This window comes from Tiliqua scincoides, chromosome 3 (assembly GCF_035046505.1).
Source record: "Tiliqua scincoides isolate rTilSci1 chromosome 3, rTilSci1.hap2, whole genome shotgun sequence".
NCBI lineage: Eukaryota > Metazoa > Chordata > Lepidosauria > Squamata > Scincidae > Tiliqua > Tiliqua scincoides.
In genome coordinates, this window is record NC_089823.1 from 126,285,244 (window position 1) to 126,305,323 (window position 20,080).

The 20,080-nt window shown below is 42.3% G+C and overlaps 2 protein-coding genes across 2 annotated transcripts in view; one reads left to right on the forward strand and one right to left on the reverse strand.

The window, feature by feature from the left end:
* Positions 1-220: 220 nt before the first annotated feature.
* Positions 221-13,955, reverse strand: MTRF1 (mitochondrial translation release factor 1). Its single transcript, XM_066620960.1, has 10 exons — positions 13,900-13,955; positions 12,776-13,209; positions 9,223-9,314; positions 6,108-6,189; positions 5,683-5,790; positions 5,422-5,594; positions 4,196-4,313; positions 2,187-2,323; positions 1,762-1,860; positions 221-445 (listed from the first exon to the last, which is right to left on the reverse strand). The coding sequence occupies exons 2-10, from the start codon at positions 13,191-13,193 to the stop codon at positions 323-325; spliced, it is 1,350 nt and encodes a 449-aa protein (XP_066477057.1). The 5' UTR covers positions 13,194-13,209; positions 13,900-13,955; the 3' UTR covers positions 221-322.
* Positions 13,956-18,494: 4,539 nt separating this feature from the next.
* The window catches only part of NAA16 (N-alpha-acetyltransferase 16, NatA auxiliary subunit), a 53,470-nt gene continuing 51,884 nt past the window's right edge, over positions 18,495-20,080 (forward strand). Inside the window, exon 1 of the mRNA XM_066621807.1 lies at positions 18,495-18,736. Coding sequence (XP_066477904.1) covers positions 18,683-18,736 — 54 coding nt within the window. The 5' untranslated portion in view covers positions 18,495-18,682. The remainder of the gene's footprint in view (positions 18,737-20,080) is intronic.

Consider the following 20,080-nt stretch of genomic DNA (forward strand, 5'->3'; position numbering starts at 1 on the left):
CCTTGAGGGATCTTGCACATTTCAATTACAATGCTGGGTTAATATATTAGTTCTTTCTAGGAGCTGAGTGAATGTTAGGACCCAGCTGCAGGTCTTGAGACTACAGTTATTGTTCTCCTCCCAAACCAAAACATCAAACAAAAGTGCCCCTTCATAAGGTTCTCTTCTACACATACATTACCATTTCTTTGAATCACAGCAATGAAGTCATACACAAGGATAAGGAAAAGTAATTTTTTAATTTCACATACTTATCAGATATTTCAGCACTTATCAGATATTTCTATTAAGCAGTATTCTTTAATTTAGTACACCTATCACGTTAGAAGTCTACTTGTAGAGATTTAAAATCGGTTTCCAAATGTTTGATCAGTGATTCCATCTCTGCAGCTTCCAACACCCTGTTGATTAGATTGTCCAGAAGCTCCTTGCCACAAAAGAATTCCTATCAAGAGACAGGAAAAAGGAAGAAACGGCTGTGAATAGTGAGGATCAAAGTAGTTTGGGAATGTTCATTAGTTTGGGAATTAGTTCATTAGTTTAGAATGTTTGGGAATGTTCATTAGTAAACCAGTTGGGTGGCTCTCATCCTTCTTGGAGGATAGAAGGTGGTATTGAGGAACTCCTGCTTGATGTAGCAGCCTTTGGCTGTCTGCAACCTCCATGTTATTCAACCTGTATTTGAAACTGCTGGGGGAGGTTATCAGGGAGGTTGAGACAGGGTGTCACCAATATGCAAATGATGCCCAGCCCTGTATCTCTGTTTCATATAGTGGTGGAGATGCAGTGGGCTCACTCCCAAGGAAGTGTGTATAGGATTGCAGTCTCAATTTGTCTTTTGGGGCTGCCCCCCACATACAGCCCCCAGAAGCATTTTATTTGATCTTCATGGTAATTGGGCTCTCCCAGCACCACCATAACCTGTTCTCAGTTGCTAAACTGTGAAATAATGCTTCAGTAGAAGCAGCACTGCTGAAAGGGCAGCCCACATGATAATTGAGATTTCTCTATTTTGAAAGTATTATCAAGGTTCGAAAGCTTTCCTTTCTGTCTTTTGCAGCTAATGAGTTCTGAGAACAAAGTGTTTATTTCTCATCATTCGCTTCCTGCTTAATGACATCATTTTCAGTCCTCAGCAGGTGTGCCATGAGTGCTATTTGGCCCACTGTACGAAATTAGTTTGCCACCCTTGATTTAAACTGACTGTTTTATTGCTTAATTTTTAATTGTGTAAACCACCTTAGTCTACAAGGGGAAAAGCAGTGTTAAATATACGCACGTGTAAATGCATAGCTAGCTAAAACATAATTGCTGAATTCTCAGGGTCTATATGTCAGACACAGTTCAAAATACAAACACAAATACTATTTTGATGCCACCTTAAGGGGAAGGGGCATTGCTCAGTAATTAAACACATATTTTGAATGCAGGAGATCCCTGACATCCTCACTCAAAAGGATGTTGAACACCAGGGTCTCTGCTGAGATCTTGTTGAGGTACTGCCTGTAAATAATACTGGATTAGATTTGTCAGTATGAAGTATCTTCATATATTTCCCCTTTTCATCAGAAAGTGCTTTATGTAGCATAAATACAGGTTGAGTCTTGGTATCCATGAAGAACTCACGTGGATACCAAAATCACGTTAAAGTAAATCCGTTTAAAAGACGGATTTCCCTTTTTTCCTTTAACTTAAAGGGCCCTTCTCATCCCACTGAGATAAAACTGCATGAAAAATCCGTGGATTAGGTTATACCTGTACCTTAATATCACGGACTTCATAAGAGATCCTGTGGTCAGTGACTCTGTCTTGGCTGAAATTGTATGTGCGAATTCTCTCTGACTGAGCTCTTGTTCCTAACTGTAAAAGAAGGTTTTATTTTGGTTAATTTCACAATTTAAAAACTCAAACTTTTAAACACATTTTTAGCTATGGCTGCTGAGACCCTAACCAATAGTTCAGGATATTCTTATTATTGGATAATTAAAACAAAACACTACATTGTCAACATTTATTTTGTTAAAGTGGAAAATCCCATGATCCAGAGAACAAAAATTTACAAATACTGTGAAATTTGTTAACAGCACAACTCAGACCTGTTCCCTAGAATTTTATTCCCACCTTCCACAAAAGCCCGAGTTGCTGCAGTTAACATTGTAATTGAAATAAGGGAAATATGTTCTCACCTGCAGCTTTCTAGCACTCTGACTTTGGCTCAGCTCTCTCTCAACCATCTGTTGGTACAGCTTCTCCCTCAGAGTCTGCAGAGCGGTTTCCTTATTAATTTGTTGAGACCGTTCTTGCTGGCACTCAACAACTAAACCTTCAAAATTTGAGAAAACATTCAGACGTTCCCCAACCAAATCTTTGTAAATCTTACTGCCCTTGTTCTGGTAAAGTGGAAAGTCCCATGATCCAAAGAACAAAAATTTACAAATACTGTGAAATTTCTCCTTTAGATTCCTTATTCTTGCAAGAAAATACTGTAAAATTATTTATTCAGTGCAGAATGCAGTGTGTCTGACTCCTTGTCTGGTATTTCATTCTGACCACATTACTCATTAGAGATGTTTTTCAATTGACTGGAATCTTTACTATCTGTTCCAAACTCTATCAGCCATTTCTTATGTCTCCTCCCTCTGGAGAGAAGAGTGCGGAACCTAGAACTACAACATCAACTTCCAGGGACCAGAAGGGACTGCTCACAAACATGTTTACATGGCATGCATCCTCAATACCTTTCTATGTATTGTTATTGTAAAATGCTTTGGGAGCACAACTTGTCTAAAAAGCAGAGTGGCAATATAGGGTAGATTTCAAAACTGCTCTTCCTTACATGGAAGGACTCCATACATTGAAAAGTGCACTTGTGTGAAACTTCTTTGAGCAAGAAGTTAGCACTTGTGTGAAACTTCTTTGAGAAAGATGCCAAGAAATCTAAATTCCTTGCATCTGTGCAATGAACAATTTGCAAATATAATAAATAAATAATAAATCATTTGCTTTAGAAGACTTACCTTTGTTTCTGGTGGGGCTTTTAAAAATTTGTTTTTTCAACAACTGAGGGCAGTAGCAGCTACAAGCATTCCTAGCAGCTATTTTTTTCCCACTAGAATGAACCAGGAAATGGCTTCATATCATATTTCATCTCTCATGGTCATATCATATGATCTCATGATCATATCTAACAGATTCTAGAGCAGCGATTTTCAACCTTTTTCATCTTAGGGAACTGACAAGGTGCTAAAATTGTCAAGACGCACCATCAGCTCTTTGATAACTGACAAAGCACACCATGCTGTTGGTGGGGGGGGGGGTAACATCCCCCAATGGGCCTAATAATAAATGATCCTCCCCCAAATTCCCACAGCACACCTGCAGACCATTCATGGCACACCTGCAGGCCACGGTACACTGGTTCAAAACTATAGTTCTAGAGAAAGAAAATATAGATACTATACAAGGCAGCTTACAATAAAAATACAAAAATAACCCATTTGGACAATGGCAGAATATTCTTCCACTTGCTTCTCCAGTCCCTGGGCATCTGGGTATTGAAGCAGAGTTATTTTCAGGCAAAAGGGGAAAGCAACATCCTTGCAGCTAATCTGCTCTCTGGCTGTTGGTGGGGGCCAGGCTGAACTCTTGCTGTGATGTTCATCCTGGGAGGCAAGAGGTGCAACCTGCTAAGCACCCTTAGTCCTCTGATAGCAGAGGATGCTTCCACTTGCTTTTCATGTCCTCAGACAACTAGTAGGTGAAACAGAGTTCTTTTCCGGCAGAGAGGGGAAAGTGACCCCGTGAAGTTGCTCCATGCTTGCAGCCATCATTCAAACTCTTCAAACAGCAAGTCATGACGGTTGGAAACCACCGTATGAAATATGTGTATGTTTTCTATAGTAACTGTACCAAATTTAGTACACTAATACAGCAGATCACAATTTCACTCACAGTATGCCCTTAGCACCTATCTACATCCTCTCATGCCAAAGCAGGCAGCTAAACTTCAGTAAAACCCAGGTATATCAAGGAGCTGGATACCATACAACGACTGCCAGGATTGTCCTGTTCCTAGTTAGGAAATTTTGCAGTTAGTGTATATGTTTATGTTAAGAAGAACAAAATGAAGAACATATGTTAGTGTATATGTTTTTGTTAAGAAGAACAAAATCAAAACAAAAATATACAAACTTACCTGTAGGGATGTGTACAATTCTAACAGCACTATCTGTTGTATTAACATGCTGTCCTCCTGCTCCTTTGGCTCGGAATGTATCTATACGCAAGTCTCTTGGATCTAATTTAATTTTTACCTTGAAAGAAATAACAGTTTTACCACTTTATATGAAGTTTCTTTGACTGGAAAGGAATATCTATTTAATTTGTGACCAATCTCTTTAGAGATTCTGGACGGAATCAAATTTCTTGTCAACACAATTTTGCCTGGCAACATTCTATGGATATTGAAGAAGTAGTAAGATTAAATGCAATCCCTTCAAGAAACGTTCCAGGGAATGGCAATCAGTTAATGCACTGTTTCTTAAACTGTAGGTCTAGGTGGGTTGCGAGCCAATTTCAGAGGGTTCCCCATTCACTTCACTATTTTATTTTTTGTATATAAGACTAGATGCCAACGTTGTACGTGACTGCATTTGGGAAGATCTGTACTTTTAACAGGTTACAATGTATATGCTTTTAACAATGATAGTCAATGGGGTTTACTCCTGGGTAAGTGTCAACAGGAAATTTTTTCCTGCTTGATGATGTCACTTCTGGCCATGACATCACTTCCAGGTTAATGACATCACTTCCAGTGGGTCCCAACAGATTGTCATTCCAAAAAGCTGGTCCTGGGCTATAAAAGTTTGAGAACCACTGAGTTAATAGATTTGATGTGATCAGCCACAAGCAGAACTAAGAATCATATCCCCGAAAATAGTGGGAAATGTGACATTTTGCATGATGCAAGAAACAGAAGTTGGGATGAATCCAGACTTGAAATGGCTCTTGCAAACGTATCTTCCCCACCCCCTTCTTTCCACTGCAGGTACCTGAAAAACTGCTCCTGAGGGCAAGGGGGCCTCTTGGGAATTGTGTGGGATGCAGCACATGGGATTGCAAAGGATGGGAGGAATCCCCCAATACCAATTGCAAAGCACCTTCTGTAAGTGGCTCTCCACTTGCAGAAGACATCATTGCACTGCTTATGGGGATTCTCCCTCTTTAAGTGCATGCCTTTCTCAAGGCATTCCCAACCCCCAGGAGAGTCTGGGGGGGGGGGCTGCAGAGGGGAGATCTCTAATACAATTGACATTAAACAATCTTAAGCCTGGAACCACCTATTCTGCTTAGAAATTAGATTTCATACAACATCAAGAGATAACGTTTGGAAAAGAAGCATGCAATGATAGTTAGGTTTACCTCTTCCGGTTGAGGGAGGACAATAACTGACATGGTCCCAGTGTGAATCCGCTGCATTCTTGAAGATAAGCCAGTCTCGGGGATTCGCTGCACCCTATGAGTACCACCTTCATATTTCAAATGTTTATAGACATGGTCTCCCAAAATACAAGCAGCAGCATGGTGCAACCCACCTTTAAAAACATACAGTATATATTATATATTAGTCAATGGGAAAGAGGCTGTCTTTGAAGTCATCTATTTGACTGGTTATTCTCATACCATAATCAGCTGGAGTGTAGTTCAGAATTTCAAAGTTCCAGCATTTGTAATCAGCATAGTTTCGGTACATCTCAAATACTTCTTTGGTAAACTGCTGACAAATATCACCTAAAATATAAGAGGTTTCTCTGAAAGTTACTGAAGTTTTAAGATCAGCATTTTAGGTTAGTTTTAAGATCAGCAATTTCAGTACCACATTATCATCACTGGTCTTAAATAACAAGATTTAGATTAACTTCTACAATTATTATTAGTAATACTTTTCTAATAATCAGTAATACTTCCTGAGCATGAAAGGCACTGTGCATGTATTATCCTAACTTAGAAAAAAACATTTGTAAAAATGGAATACAAGATGACAAATTTTTTTTGCAAAACTAGGAGGGCGGTTTGGAACAAACTTTACTTGTGATGACTTTCCTGACCTCCAGTTGTTCGGCCAGATGTAACTTCCAATATGACACCACTTTCATCATATTTTTCTTTTGGTAACAAAATCTGGAAAAGCTGAAAAATAAAAACAATATTGTGCTGAAGCTGCATTCTCAGCAGCTTGTCTTTTAGGACTTCAAAGTCCTTCATGATTATCAAGTGGCAGTCATTCCTCAAGGATGCAGTAGCATGAGCAAAAAACAGACAAAATCAAACTATTCTATAGGGGTTTCAAGAGCAAGTGTCTTTCTCCTCTATTTCCCATAAATTTTTATGCACTTTTGTGGAATTGATTACCAGAAAATTTAAAACCTGCCCCCATATTTTTTGTGTGGCCTAAAATTTTTTTATTTATGTTAACGTTTGGGGTTGGGTAAGAGTGCAATATCCCTGGCTACCTTCATTTGGCCTATCTCTTTTATTGTGTTTTTGTATTCTCTCACTTCTTTAGTATTTTAGCTTGTTGGATGTTTTTACACATCACTATCTACATGTTTTTATTGAAATGCAGCTATAATTTGCTTGCTCTGGTTTTTGTTTATGTTTTGCATTTTAAGTTTTCTTCTTTGATTTTTGTATACTTCAAGTTTATTATTATTATTACAGGTTGAGTATAACTTATCTGGATTGCTTAGGATGGGAAGGTGACTGGATTTTGGAATAATTGCATATACATGAGAAATTCTTCTTCTTGCTCTTTTCACTGTTACCCAAATGGGTATCTGCATGTCTCTGACATTTTTTCAACAGTTTATGTATAGGTGCACACCACAGAGCATAGAGCTTACAGCCAGTATCTGCACTGTATGTGACAATGAGCACAAGACCTTCTAGTGTTCACACTACATAAAGTTTTCTTTTAAAGTTTTGGACAAAAATATCTGGATTTCAGAATAATCTGGATTTTGGGATAAGGGGTAATCTACCTGTATTGCTATATATATTTATATACCGCTTTTCAACCAGAGTAGTTCACAAAGCGGTTTATATAATAAAACCAATTAATCAATACTCCCCTGTCCCCAAATGGGTCACAATCTTAAAAAAAAAAAAATACAGAAGAGACATCAGCAACAGCTTCTGGAAAGATGCTTTGCTGGGGCAAAGAAGAACAGTTGCTCTCCCCCTGCTAAATATATGAGGACACCACTTTAAAAGGCAACTCTTTGCCCAATAGGGATTCATAACTTGGATATGTTATTCAGGTGGGCCCTGATCTGTGGGTTTGGAACCCACAGATTTGACACACTACGGGTTCAGAGCTCATGGTGGAAGGCCCCACCTGACCTCCCAGAAGTGACTGGAAAATGTGTTCGGTTGTGTTTAGAAGTCAGGTGAGAGCCCAAACCCATGGATTAGGCTATCTCTGAGTTTTCACAACTGCAGGGGTTCCGGAACCCCTGTGGTTGCCAAGGGTTGACAGTACTAATTTTGAGTACTGTAAGCCACCTTCAGCTTCTAGAAAAGTGGGGTATAAGTGTTTTAAATAAACAAATCTATTACACATGGTTACACAAATCTCAATTTGCCATTCTCAGTATCACGAGAACATGATGTATTATCTGCTGTGTATTCCAACAGTTCTTTACAAGTGAGGGCGTATTCCCTCACAGTGAAATAGCAGAAGCTTGTTTGTATAGGCGTATAGCACAAGCCACCATGCTACAGCCCAGTTAATCTTTCCTCTATCCTCCTTTGAACTTTGAAGATCGGCTGACCTACATTCAGGACTGTTTGCATTTGACTACCATTGGGCAATACAATACAGAGAAGACTATGGCAAGGAATAAGAATCTGTCTCAGGATTCAGATAGTTTCTTACCTAACCGATGAGCATCCTTGCAGCAGGTCTTACTTCCCAGCTCTGTACTACTGCAATGTATCTTGCAGAGAAGCTTGTCCTCAAAGATATATTTAACCCTGGCATTATGCTTCCTCCCAAGACTCTGCCTGCTTATTTACAGCCTTCAGACTAATACGATGGTATATCTTTTTTTTTCAGCCTCATGATTTATTGTTCCGATTTCCATCTGAAAACCTAGCAGCTGCAATCCAGGAATTCCAAGTATATAGCACATAGAAAAACTGCATGCAGTGTAACAGGTGTCAAACTGAAATTCATATACACATTGAGAGATACAATATCTTCTTGCACAGAAATTCAGACTCACAATGTACTGGCATGGACATATGCATAAAGTACAACTGATCAGGGCCTGGAAGGGGGTAAAGGGGGTAATTTGTACCTGGGTCCAGGGTCAAAAGGGGGCCCAGATGCCAAAGGAGGGGATCCAGAAATTTCCTGGGCTCTTACATTTTCTTGTCTACTCAGACTTGTTGCCCACATGGGCACAGACACTACCATGAGCGTGTGGCTGCAGCTACTGGCAAGCCAACTATTCAGAGCCAAGGAATGCATACAAGATGCTCCTTAACACAGTGTCACATCTGGGAGATAACTGGACTGCTACAGTAGCTCTTTGGTTTGTGGATCTACTTACCATGAAGGAGTGTATAGGAGCTCAGGGACACAGCTGCAAGACTACAGCTGCTGCAGAAGCAAGTTTTAGTGCACACAGGACACTCTTTTCATGCTAATTTTCTGCATGATTTTCTATATTTAAAAGATTTTAGAGAGACTTAGGAGTGTGTTTGGTTTTCCGTATTACTGTATCTAGCTGCCAATGCCATGCGGGTGGGTAGACCTGGGCTCCAAATATTTTTCCAGCTGTCTCCATCTTCCCTCACCCTGTTTCGCCCCCCCGCCCCCATTTTCCTCACCCATCACTACCCTCCCCGCTCTGTTTCACCCCTCCCTCTTTGCAAAGGGACCCAAAAGAAACTTTGCACCCCCTGAAAAAATTCCTCTCAAAGGTCCTGGATTGAATATGAATACTATCATATTCTTCCTATACATGAGTCAGTGAATTTTCTCACACTGAATGGCATCTAATGTTGACTAGCACCTCTGTCCTTTTTCTCCTGGGCAACAGGATCTTGTGCAAGTCTGTGAATGCAGAACATTTTTTTCACACATGCAAGGCTCTTTACAATACACAAAGTGATTGCTGAATCAATCACAGACCACAAATTTGACCCACTGCTCACCTTTCGATACAGAGTGTTCATCTTCTGGTCAAGAGCTTCTTTTTCCTCTAAAGCAAGTTCTAGCAGTGGTTCCTCTTCTGGGGCATTTAGCTCTAGAATTAAACGGCAGAAGTAAGCATTAAATAATCTTCAAGTGTTCTTGGACATGCATACTTCCTTCCACAAACCTAGTCAGAACTTATGTAGTACATCACATATATTCATCTGAAGACATCTGATGTAGTGTGCTGCTCAAAAGAGATTGGCAGAAATCTTGCAATGGAACTAACTTATTTTCAAGGTCATGAGACCACTGAGTTTTGACTTCATCTTCTAGAACAAGGGTCTCCAAACTTTCTGGCCAGTGGGCTGCATCAAATATCTGGCATGGTGTGGAGGGCAAAAAATATAAAAATGTAAATATAAAATTTAAATAAATAAGAGATGGAACTTAGATAAGTAAATAAATGAATGAATGGGCTCATTTATTTAACCTCTCTGGCCCTCAGAACACCCTACAGACACAATCAGAGTACAGTTCTGGTCATGTTCAGTTGAGTGGGCCAGAGGCTTTCAGGAGACAAGAGGTTGGCCGCGGGCCGGAAAGAGGCTTGCTGCAGGCCGCATCTGGCCCCCAGGCCGGGGTTTGGAGACCCCTGTTCTAGAAGAAGCTAAGATTATGTATAGTGAACAAGTGCCAACAACAGTGTCTTCCTTCACTCATAAGAACAGCCCCACTGGATCAGGCCATAGGCCCATCTAGTCCAGCTTCCTGTATCTCACAGCAGCCCACCAAATGCCCCAGGGAGCACACCAGATAACAAGAGACCCGTAATGGATTTTTTCTCCAGAAACTTGTCCAATCCCCTTTTAAAGGCGTCCAGGCCAGACGCCATCACCACATCCTGTGGCAAGGAGTTCCACAGACCAACCACACGCCGAGTAAAGAAATATTTTCTTTTGTCTGTTCTAACTCTTCCAACACTCAATTTTAGCAAATGACCCCTGGTTCTGGTGTTATGTGATAGTGTAAAGAGCATCTCTCTATCCACTCTGTCCATCCCCTGCATAATTTTGTATGTCTCAATCATGTCCCCCCTCAGGCGTCTCTTTTCTAGGCTGAAGAGGCCCATTATGTTCTTATGTTCTTATGTTCTTAAACGCTGTAGCCTTTCCTCATAAGGAAAGTGCCCCAGTCCAGTAATCATCTTAGTCGCTCTCTTTTGCACCTTCTCCATTTCCACTATGTCTTTTTGAGATGCGGCGACCAGAACTGAACACAATACTCCAGGTGTGGCCTTACCATAGATTTGTACAACGGCATTATAATATTAGCCGTTAATATTAATATTAACGGCATTATAATTAGCATTATAATATTATAATATTATAATATTAGAATAAAAGGTTTTGTTCTCAATACCTTTTCGAATGATCCCAAGCATAGAATTGGCCTTCTTTACTGCCACCGCACATTGAGTCGAAACTTTCATCGACCTGTCCACCACCACACCAAGATCTCTCTTCTGATCTGTCACAGACAGCTCAGAACCCATCAGCCTATATGTAAAGTTTTGATTTTTTGCCCCAATGTGCATGACCTTACACTTACTGACATTGAAGCGCATCTGCCATTTTGCTGCCCATTCTGCCAGTTTGGAGAGATCCTTCTGGAGCTCCTCACAATGACTTCTGGTCACTCGGAAAAGTTTGGTGTCATCTGCAAACTTTGCCACCTCACTGCTCAACCCTGTCTCCAGGTCATTTATGAAGAGGTTGAAGAGCACCAGTCCCAGGACAGATCGTTGGGCACACTGCTTTTCACTTCTCTCCATTGTGAAAATTGCCCATTGACATCCATTCTGTTTCCTGGCCTTCAACCAGTTCTCAATCCATGAGAGGACCTGTCCTTTAATTCCCTGTGGAGTTTTTTCAGTAGCCTTTGGTGAGGGACTGTGTCAAACGCCTTCTGAAAGTCCAGATATATAATGTCTACAGGTTCTCCTGCATCCACATGCCTGTTGACCTTTTCAAAGAATTCTAAAAGGTTTGTGAGGCAAGACTTACCCTTACAGAAGCCATGCTGATTCTCCCTCAGCAAGGCCTGTTCGTCTATGTGTTTTGAGATCCTATCTTTGATGAGGCATTCCACCATCTTACCCGGTAGAGATGTTAGGCTGATGGGCCTATGGTTTCCCAATCCTAGAAGAGGGTGGTGAAGGGAGACAAGGCTGTTGCCTAGTCAAATTTCTGAGGCTGCTCTTTGCATCATGTGAATGTATCCATCTCTTAGTGACCAGGACAAGTGACAGTGGCAGGAAAGGAGGCTGCCACAGCTCCTGCTCTCATTGTCACTTTTTTCAATATGGTTACAACAAGGTGTCTGCATATATCCCACAGCATTCCACTTCAATAGGTGGATCATACCCCAACAAAGGGGAATCCAAATTGTGTAACCATTTCTTTTAACAAAAGTAACAGGAGAAGCAGAGAAAAAAGCAGAAAAGAGAAACAGAAAATGAAGATGTTAACAGTAAAAAAATACCATGTCCTGCGCTGAATGTTGGGGTTGAAGGTAGGCCCTGGATTTTAAAAGGTTGTTGTCCTACAGTAAACATTCTCCAGAGAACTTGAATTCAAATTGCTCTAGGGAGTCATTTACTGAGGGAACTGTGCAAACATACAAAATTAGGGCACTTCCTACAGTAAAGTTTCCAGTAAATCCTGCAAAATTGCTGCTGGTGTTAACACACCAAAGATACCAACCATGTTAGAAAATAAAACAAATGAGGCGTATACTTCTGTCACTGCAGCATTTATAGCATAATTGTATACATGTTTACTTGGAAATAAGTCCCATTGTACAACAAGACTTATTCCCAGAAGAGTGCATATAAAATTGCAACCTCAGGTCTTATTTCTTTCTAGAGCAGTGGTTCTCAAACATTTAGCACCGGGACCCACTTTTTAGAATGAGACTCTGTCAGGACCCACCCGAAGTGATGTCATGACCAAAAATGACATCATCAAGCAGGAAAATTTTTAATATTCTTAGGGTGCAGTCCTACTCACACTTACCAGGAGTAAGTCCCATTTCCTATCATTGTTAAAAGAATATACATAGTAGCTTGTTAAAAGTACAGCTCTGTAACATTTTCCCAAATGCAGTCACATAGCATGGTGGCATCAAATCTAATATATTAAAAATAAATTTGGAAATGAATGGGGACCCACCTGAAATTGGCTCTCGACCCACATAGTGGGTCCCTACCCACAGTTTGAGAAACACTGTTCTAGAGGAACTGGTGAGCTTTGGAAATGTGAGATACTTGGAAAAGCTTCAAAAATTACCAAGACAGGTGACTTGGGTGACTTGACTAGATGAAATTAAGACCAAAAAACCAGGAAGAGGACAAAAATTAAAAACAAGTTTTGTTTGTTTGCTTGTTTTATTTTTTAAAGGTTGGGCCTGTGACTTTGGTGAGAGCGTGCTAACCCTTTTGCTCTGCACCATTTTCCTAGTTGAAATTGCCCCCTCCAAGCTGCCCATTTGTAAAACACATGCGTTTCTTACTTGCACACAATGTCTCCAAATCCTGAATTTCTATGTTTGTCTGTTGAATTTCTTTGAAAGTCACAGCAAGTGGTGACAGTTCAGCATGTCTTTTGCTCAGGGCCATTCGAGTGTGTTCATTCACTGAGCAGTCATTCAGCAACTGACCAATCCTTTGGTATTCTTGGCTAAAAGATTGTAAATATCTTTGCAAAGCTTCATGGTTCCACAGTGCTCTTGAAGCCTGGTGATATCTTCTTGAATGGTTATTAAACATTCGAATATATGTTACTGTGTTCCACAAACAGTTGTATTGAGAAGTATTCCATTTTGCCAAATGAATAGATTTCTTAGCACATAAAGAAAGATATCGCTGGTGAGGACAGTAGTAATTAGCAAATAACATTCGAAAAAGAGAAATCCCTTGATGAGGCTTCATTCCAGCTTGGATCTTTCTGGAATTAAAAAAAATGGCACAGTATTTTCCACTGAATTTAATAATGTATCAATTTAAAAGAGCTGATATTTATATCCATTTAACACCATGTTTAGACCCATTAAGGGCCCAATTCTATCCAGCTTTCCAGCATACACTCCAGTCCTGTGGTGGTGAGGAAGTCATGGAGGCCTCCTCAAGGTAAGGAAACATTTGTTCTCTTACATCAGAGCTGCATCAGTACTGGAAAGTTGGATAGGACTGGGCCCTAAGCCTGGTTAGTTACATACACACACACACACATTTATTGCCTGAACATTCTTACACAGATAAAACTCTTGCAAGTTAAGCATGAATAGGGTAGAAACCTTTCTTCCTCAAAAATACTGAATGTGACCTCAAGAGTATTGAATGAGCATATCGAACTACTCCAACCCAAATACCTTGAGGATCAGATTATGTCAAGACTGAAAAGGCAGCTGAATTTAGTTCAGATGTACTGCTGAGTGACTTCTTACATATACTGAATTCTCTTAATAATAGTACAAACTGTGTAGGAGCTCTTTTGCCAGTAAATCCTTTTAATCATCCAAACTGCAGCAGTACATAAACTTTAAACAAGAAGTAACGCTTCTGCAGGCAACACATACAACATTACAGACTCTTTTCCTAAATATAAACAGTTAAAAGGAATTAGGTAAAATGGTACCTTATTAATTTCTACTGCAAACAAATCTCATCAACCTTCAAATACACAAGACCGGACCGGATACACTTTGTTAGAACAAGGAAGTCCCTGAAAAACACAGGGGAAGTAGAGAGAAAACTGCAACTCCCAGCAAATATACTATGTACTACAATTCCCAGAATGCTACAGCAACATTTGCTTATTAACCCCTCGCTTGCCACGATCCTGAGTGAACATTGAACACAGGGATGTCAAACTTGTTTCATACAGAGGGCCAAAGATAGCATTCATGGTGCTTGCTGAGGGCCAAAAGTGACATCATTAAGTAGATAATGGCCAGAAATAGGCATTTTGTTCTCCCATAGAAACTCATTAGCTGAAAATGACAGAAGAAAAATGTGTAAATCATATTTTCAAGATACAAGAGAGGCCAATTATAACAGGGGCTGGATAAATTGTTTCCGGAGGTCACATTTGGCCCATGGGCCTTATGTTTGATCTAACACAGGGGTGCCCAAACCCCGGCCCTGGGGCCAGTTGCAGCCCCCCGGTCTCCAATGAGCTTCGGGCCTTCTGGAGATTGCTGGAGCCCATGCTGGCCTGATGCAACTGATCTCAGCATGACGGCCAACTAATCGACCTCTCGCGTGAACTGTGGGACTAAGGCTCCTTCCACTGCTTGCTGTTTCACATCTGTGATGCAGCAGCAGCAACAAAGGAAAAGCTTTTATAGGACTTGAGCTATTGCAAGACCTTCATTCATTCATATAAGTTCCATCCCTAATATATTCATTTATACAAATTTATTCAAATTTGAAATGTAAATTCTTTTTTTCCCAGTTCGATACAATGTCAGAGAGATGATGTGGCCCTCCGGCCAAAATGTTTGGACACACCTGACCAAACAGAATCCAACTGACATATGAGTAGGTAGTACCTGCCTCTTTCCCAACCACTGAAGCCACCAGGGCTCAGGCAGGTTAGTTGTCCCCTGATGACAACTAACCAGGGATGGTAGAGTCCTTGCGGTCAGGACTCCATCTTCAGAGATTTCATAGGGTGGTGTGGTATGCTTCTGCATTGTACCAGATTACTATGCTCCCCAACACCAGATATCCGCAGTACATACTATATTATATCAACTTAATTTTTACCGTGGCAGTAAACCTGTTTACGAACTTTTGACTGCCAACAGAACTTGTCTTGTCTTGAGTAAAAGTTCTCTTAATAGATATACTGTATAGCAGTGGTTCTCAAACTTTTTAGCACCAGGATCTACTTTTTAAAATGATACTCTGTTGGGATCCACTTAGCTTTACATGACTTTTAAAAAGGGAGATATAGAAATATTTTTATTTATTTACAAGTAATATTTTATTTATTTGATTAAAACCTGATCCATTTCTCATGAGACAACCCTAATGAATAATCTCCAGGCTTGAGGGCTTAAGTTCGTTCGTTCGTTCAAACTATATTTGGCATAAAAGAGGGGCTTAAATTATGTGACCCAGCCTTCACCTGCCCCCACTATCTGTCAGACAGACTTGAAAAAAAGCACTCAGTGCCCAATCCCATCCAACTTTCCAGTGCCAGTGCAGCTGTGCCAATGGGGTATGGACTGCATCCTGTGGTAGGGAGGCAGTCTCAGAAGCCTCTTCAATGTGTGAGAATATTTGTTCCCTTACATCAGGGCTGCCTTGTGGCTGCACCAGTACTGGGAAGTTGGATCGGATTGGGTCCTCAAATATTTATCTCCCTATATTTACACAAACTTGCAAACTGCAGGAGCTCGGCTGATTGCACGGCAACCAGGCGCTATCTTACAAATTGCCCAGCTCTTTGCAGGGCAGTTAGCAGCTATCTGATTTTTTAATAGACCTCAAGACTTCAGACAATTATTTATCTGATGTTTTCATCAGCTGTGTTCTTACTGGTAGCTCTGTGGGATCTATCAAGTGTGTCCTGACCCACAGTTTGAGAAATGCTGCTGTACAGTATAAAACAAATTGTCTGGGGAAAGTAATCTAGTCATAAGAACATAAGAACAGGCCCACTGGATCAGGCCATAGGCCCATCTAGTCCAGCTTCCTGTATCTCACAGCGGCCCACTAAATGTCCCAGGGAGCACACCAGATAACAAGAGACCTCATCCTGGTGCCCTCCCTTGCATCTGGCATCCTGACATAGCCCATTTCTAAGGTTGCACATACACATCATGGCTGTAACCCGTAATGGATTTTTCCTCCAGAAACTTGTCCAATCCCCTTTTAAAGGCATCCAGGCCAGATGCCATCACCACATCCTGTGGCAAGGAGTTCCACAGACCAACCACACGCTGAGTAAAGAAATATTTTATTTTGTCTGTTCTAACTCTCCTAACACTCAGTTTCAGTGGATGTCCCCTGGTTCTGGTGTTATGTGATAGTGTAAAGAGCATCTCTCTATCCATTCTGTCCATCCCCTACATAATTTTTTATGTCTCAATTATGCCCCCCCTCAGATTTTTCCCCTTATATGCTAATTTTTTATGTGTAAGGAGTTTAGTTTTTAATATGGAGTATTTAATTTTGCAAGTCACTTTTTTGTCTGAAACAATAAAACACAGTTTGAATGATGCATCCACTGACCCTCACAAATGTGTGTAAAAGTGTAGGTGCATCAGACCACAATCCTAACCAATTTTCCAGCACTGACATAAAGGCAACGCAACTCAGAAGTAAGGGAGCAAGCATTGCCCTACCTTGAGGAATCCTCCATGACTGCCCCTCAACTGCAGGATGGCACAGCTGGCACAGCTATGCTAGTGCTGGATTAGGATTGCACCCTCAGTCTTCCCCACTTCCTAATCATTTGGGAATTGTTCATCTAAATCTTCCCTACATGATTAGATAATGGCATGACAGGTGCATAGTGGGGAAGAAACTGCAACTCCATGCATTAGCAAAGGCTAGTGGACTTATTTTCCAAACCAGCTCCTAAACATAGATTTAACACGATGAAAATTACCCTATGTAATCCTCTCCACAGTGATTTAGGCATGATTTAAAGCACAAGCCTATACATGTTTACTCAGAAGTCCTTTTTTCCCCAATGGAGCTAATTCCCAGAAAAGTGTGTTTAGGATTGCAATCTGAGACAGAATGTGTGCTACAGATCTGATAATAACAATACCTTATTCATATTTCTGTAAGTGCCTGGTCATGTTTAAGCAGACTTACCATGAAATGGCTCATCTACATTAATAACATCCATATAGGTATTATGCCAAGATCTGATGGACAAGCAGGAAGATTGCTGTCCAGCTACCATTACATACAAATGGACCAGCAGCATACCTGCATTTGCATTTAAACATGACCAGAGAAAGCTTATCAGGGTCAAGACTTTACATGCAAAGAAAGGTAAGGATTTATGCAGAGAGGGGCTGGTTTAAGTTTTCAGAGGCTCAATGAATTCTAGAATAAACAGGCTATTATCTGGGATACAACAGAAAGGGGTCTACACTGTAGCCTCATCCAAGTCACAGTGGGCAAGAAGTAGGTTTAGCTCCTACCTCTGTGACACCCTCATAAAAATTATTTTTTCTTTCTTATATAGTCATCATCCAGTTCTCTAGCAAAACAGTCAAGCAGTACATCTGTGAGAATGCTCTGTTGATCCATCCTGTAGGGAGCATGACATAGTCTTTGCACACAAAGGCACTACACAGCAGTGATGCAGGATCAGGTGATCAGTGGTCACTTCAGGCACCATTTCCCTTTAGCCCAAACCTTTTTATTGGATGGCCTAAAGTTGAAAGCGACTGAGGCTGCAATCCTATCCACAATTTCATGGGAGTAAGCCCCATTGGCTATAATGGGACTTATGTCTGAGTAGGCAGGCATAGAATTGGGCTCCTAGGCTACAATGCAAGCCACACTTTTCTGGGAGTGAGACCCATTGACTGTAATGGGGCTTACTTATGAGTGGGCATGCACAGGATTGGGCTCTGAGGTTGCAATCCTAGACACACTTTACTGGGAGTAAGCCCCACTGACTCCAATGGGACTGACTTCTGAGTAGGCATGCATAGGATTGGGCTCTGAGGTTGCAATCCTAGACACACTTTCCTGGGAGTAAGCCCCACTGACTCCAATGGGACTGACTTCTGAGTAGGCATGCGTAGGATTGGGCTCTGAGGTTGCACTCCTAGGCGCACTTTCCTGGGAGGAAGCCCCACTGACTCCAATGGGACTGACTTCTGAGTAGGCATGCGTAGGATTGGGCTCTGAGGTTGCACTCCTAGGCGCACTTTCCTGGGAGGAAGCCCCACTGACTCCAATGGGACCGACTTCTGAGTAGACATGCATAGGCGTGGGCTCCAACTGAGCCTGCCAGGGAACTTCTCGGTGGCGAAGGCGATCCCGTTCTCCTCCGCCCTTCTGCCAGGCCAGAGGCGTCTGTGGAGGCTCAGAAGCCATTTTACGGCGGAACAAGCGAGGGGCAGAGAGGAGGCCCGGCGGGCGCCCACGCAGGGCCGGCCTCAGCAGCGGCGGGCGGGCAGGCCTAGGCGGGGCGGGGCGCCGCTAGGGGCGTCGTGAGCGCGCGTGCCGGGCCTGCTGGGTGCCTGAGCGGCGGAAGGGGCAGGCTGACTGGCTGCGCCGCTCCTGCCTCGGCCGGGCCGCTCCGTGCGAGGCCGCGCGCGGCTGACGAGCGTCCTGGGCGCGCAGCGAGGCGAGGGGCGGCAGGAGCGGGGCCATGAGGTAGCGCGACCGCGCCCGCCTCCGCCGCCACGAAGAGGCCGCCGCCCGCAAGCCGCCCCACCATGCCGTCCACGCCGCTGCCGCCCAAGGAGAGCAACCTCTTCAAGCGCATTCTGGTGAGAGGGCGGGCGCCACACCGACCTAGGCCCGGCGGGCGCAGCCTCCGGGGCCGGGGCCTCCTCGCAAGTAGGCCTCCCGTCCCGTCCCCCCTCGTGGACGCTGCAGTCCCGCCCGCACTTTCTCGAGAGTAAGCCCCGCTCCCGGCAGTGGGGCTTATTCTGAGCAGGCAGGCGAGGGCCGGGCCCTGAGGCTGCCGCGATCCTGCGCACCCTTACCGAAGAGTAAGCCCCATTGAACTCTTGGGGACTTGCTTATGAGTAACCTGCGTCGCCTTGCACTGGCTCGGTTCCTTTCCCCACTCCCTCCCTTTGTGCCGCGCCTGCCTTCACGGTGGGCTCTTCCCACCCTCTCTAGCTCAGGCCTCTGGAGGGGTGGGGTGAGTGGACTGCAGGCTTTCCCCGACCCACTTTCTCCTTCAGTGGGGGCAGAAGAGACTGTTTTTAACGCTGGTCTCTTGTCCTCCTTTTCTTTCTCCCTCCCCCACCTTCACGCTTCATTTTCTCAGAGCCCACTACTATGCATGTCTACTCAGAAGTAAGTCCTATTATCGTCAGTGGGGCTTACTCCCAGGCAGGGGGAAAGGATTGCAGCCCCAGAGCCCAATCCTATGCGTGTCTACTCAGAAGTAAGTCCCATTAGAGTCATTGGGGCTTACTCCCAGGCAAGCGTGGATAGGATTGTAGCCCCCATTCCCCTACACCCACCTCCTAGTACTATATCTGTATGTACATAAATTGTTTCCTACCAATATACTCCAACTTAATTGATTGGTTTCCCACCCCTGGGCACCAAAATATCTAATTGCAAGCCTCACACTTGTCTACTCTTAAGTTGGGCCATACATAGTTTATCCTGCTTTTCCACATCTTTACACACTGCTCCCTCACTCTAAGTGTGTAATCCTAATAAGCCCAATAACTGGATTGATTTAAAGCAATTGAAATGAGTGATTGATTAAACCATCAAGAAAAAGGGTAATTTTAATCCACATTCTACATTTACTACTGAAATAATAAGAGTAATTAAGATTTTAGGTAGTTATGAGGCACAAAGTTAGGCATAAAGGACATCCACTTGGGTGGATCACCTGTTCTGATTTGCTAGTCCCCTGTGCCTGGTATCAAGCCAAAATAGAAGTACTGTAAATGAACTCTTGATTGTGTTTTCCCTGTAATTAATTTACAAAGAAAACCATTATTTCATGAATTCATAAAGCGGTCATAAGATCCATTTTAAGAGATTATATGTTTGCATCAAATTCATATTGCGTTTTAAACCAGGTTATTTTGAAATTTCTAACTGAAACTTTAAAAAATCCAGGTAAAACTAACCCGCCAACT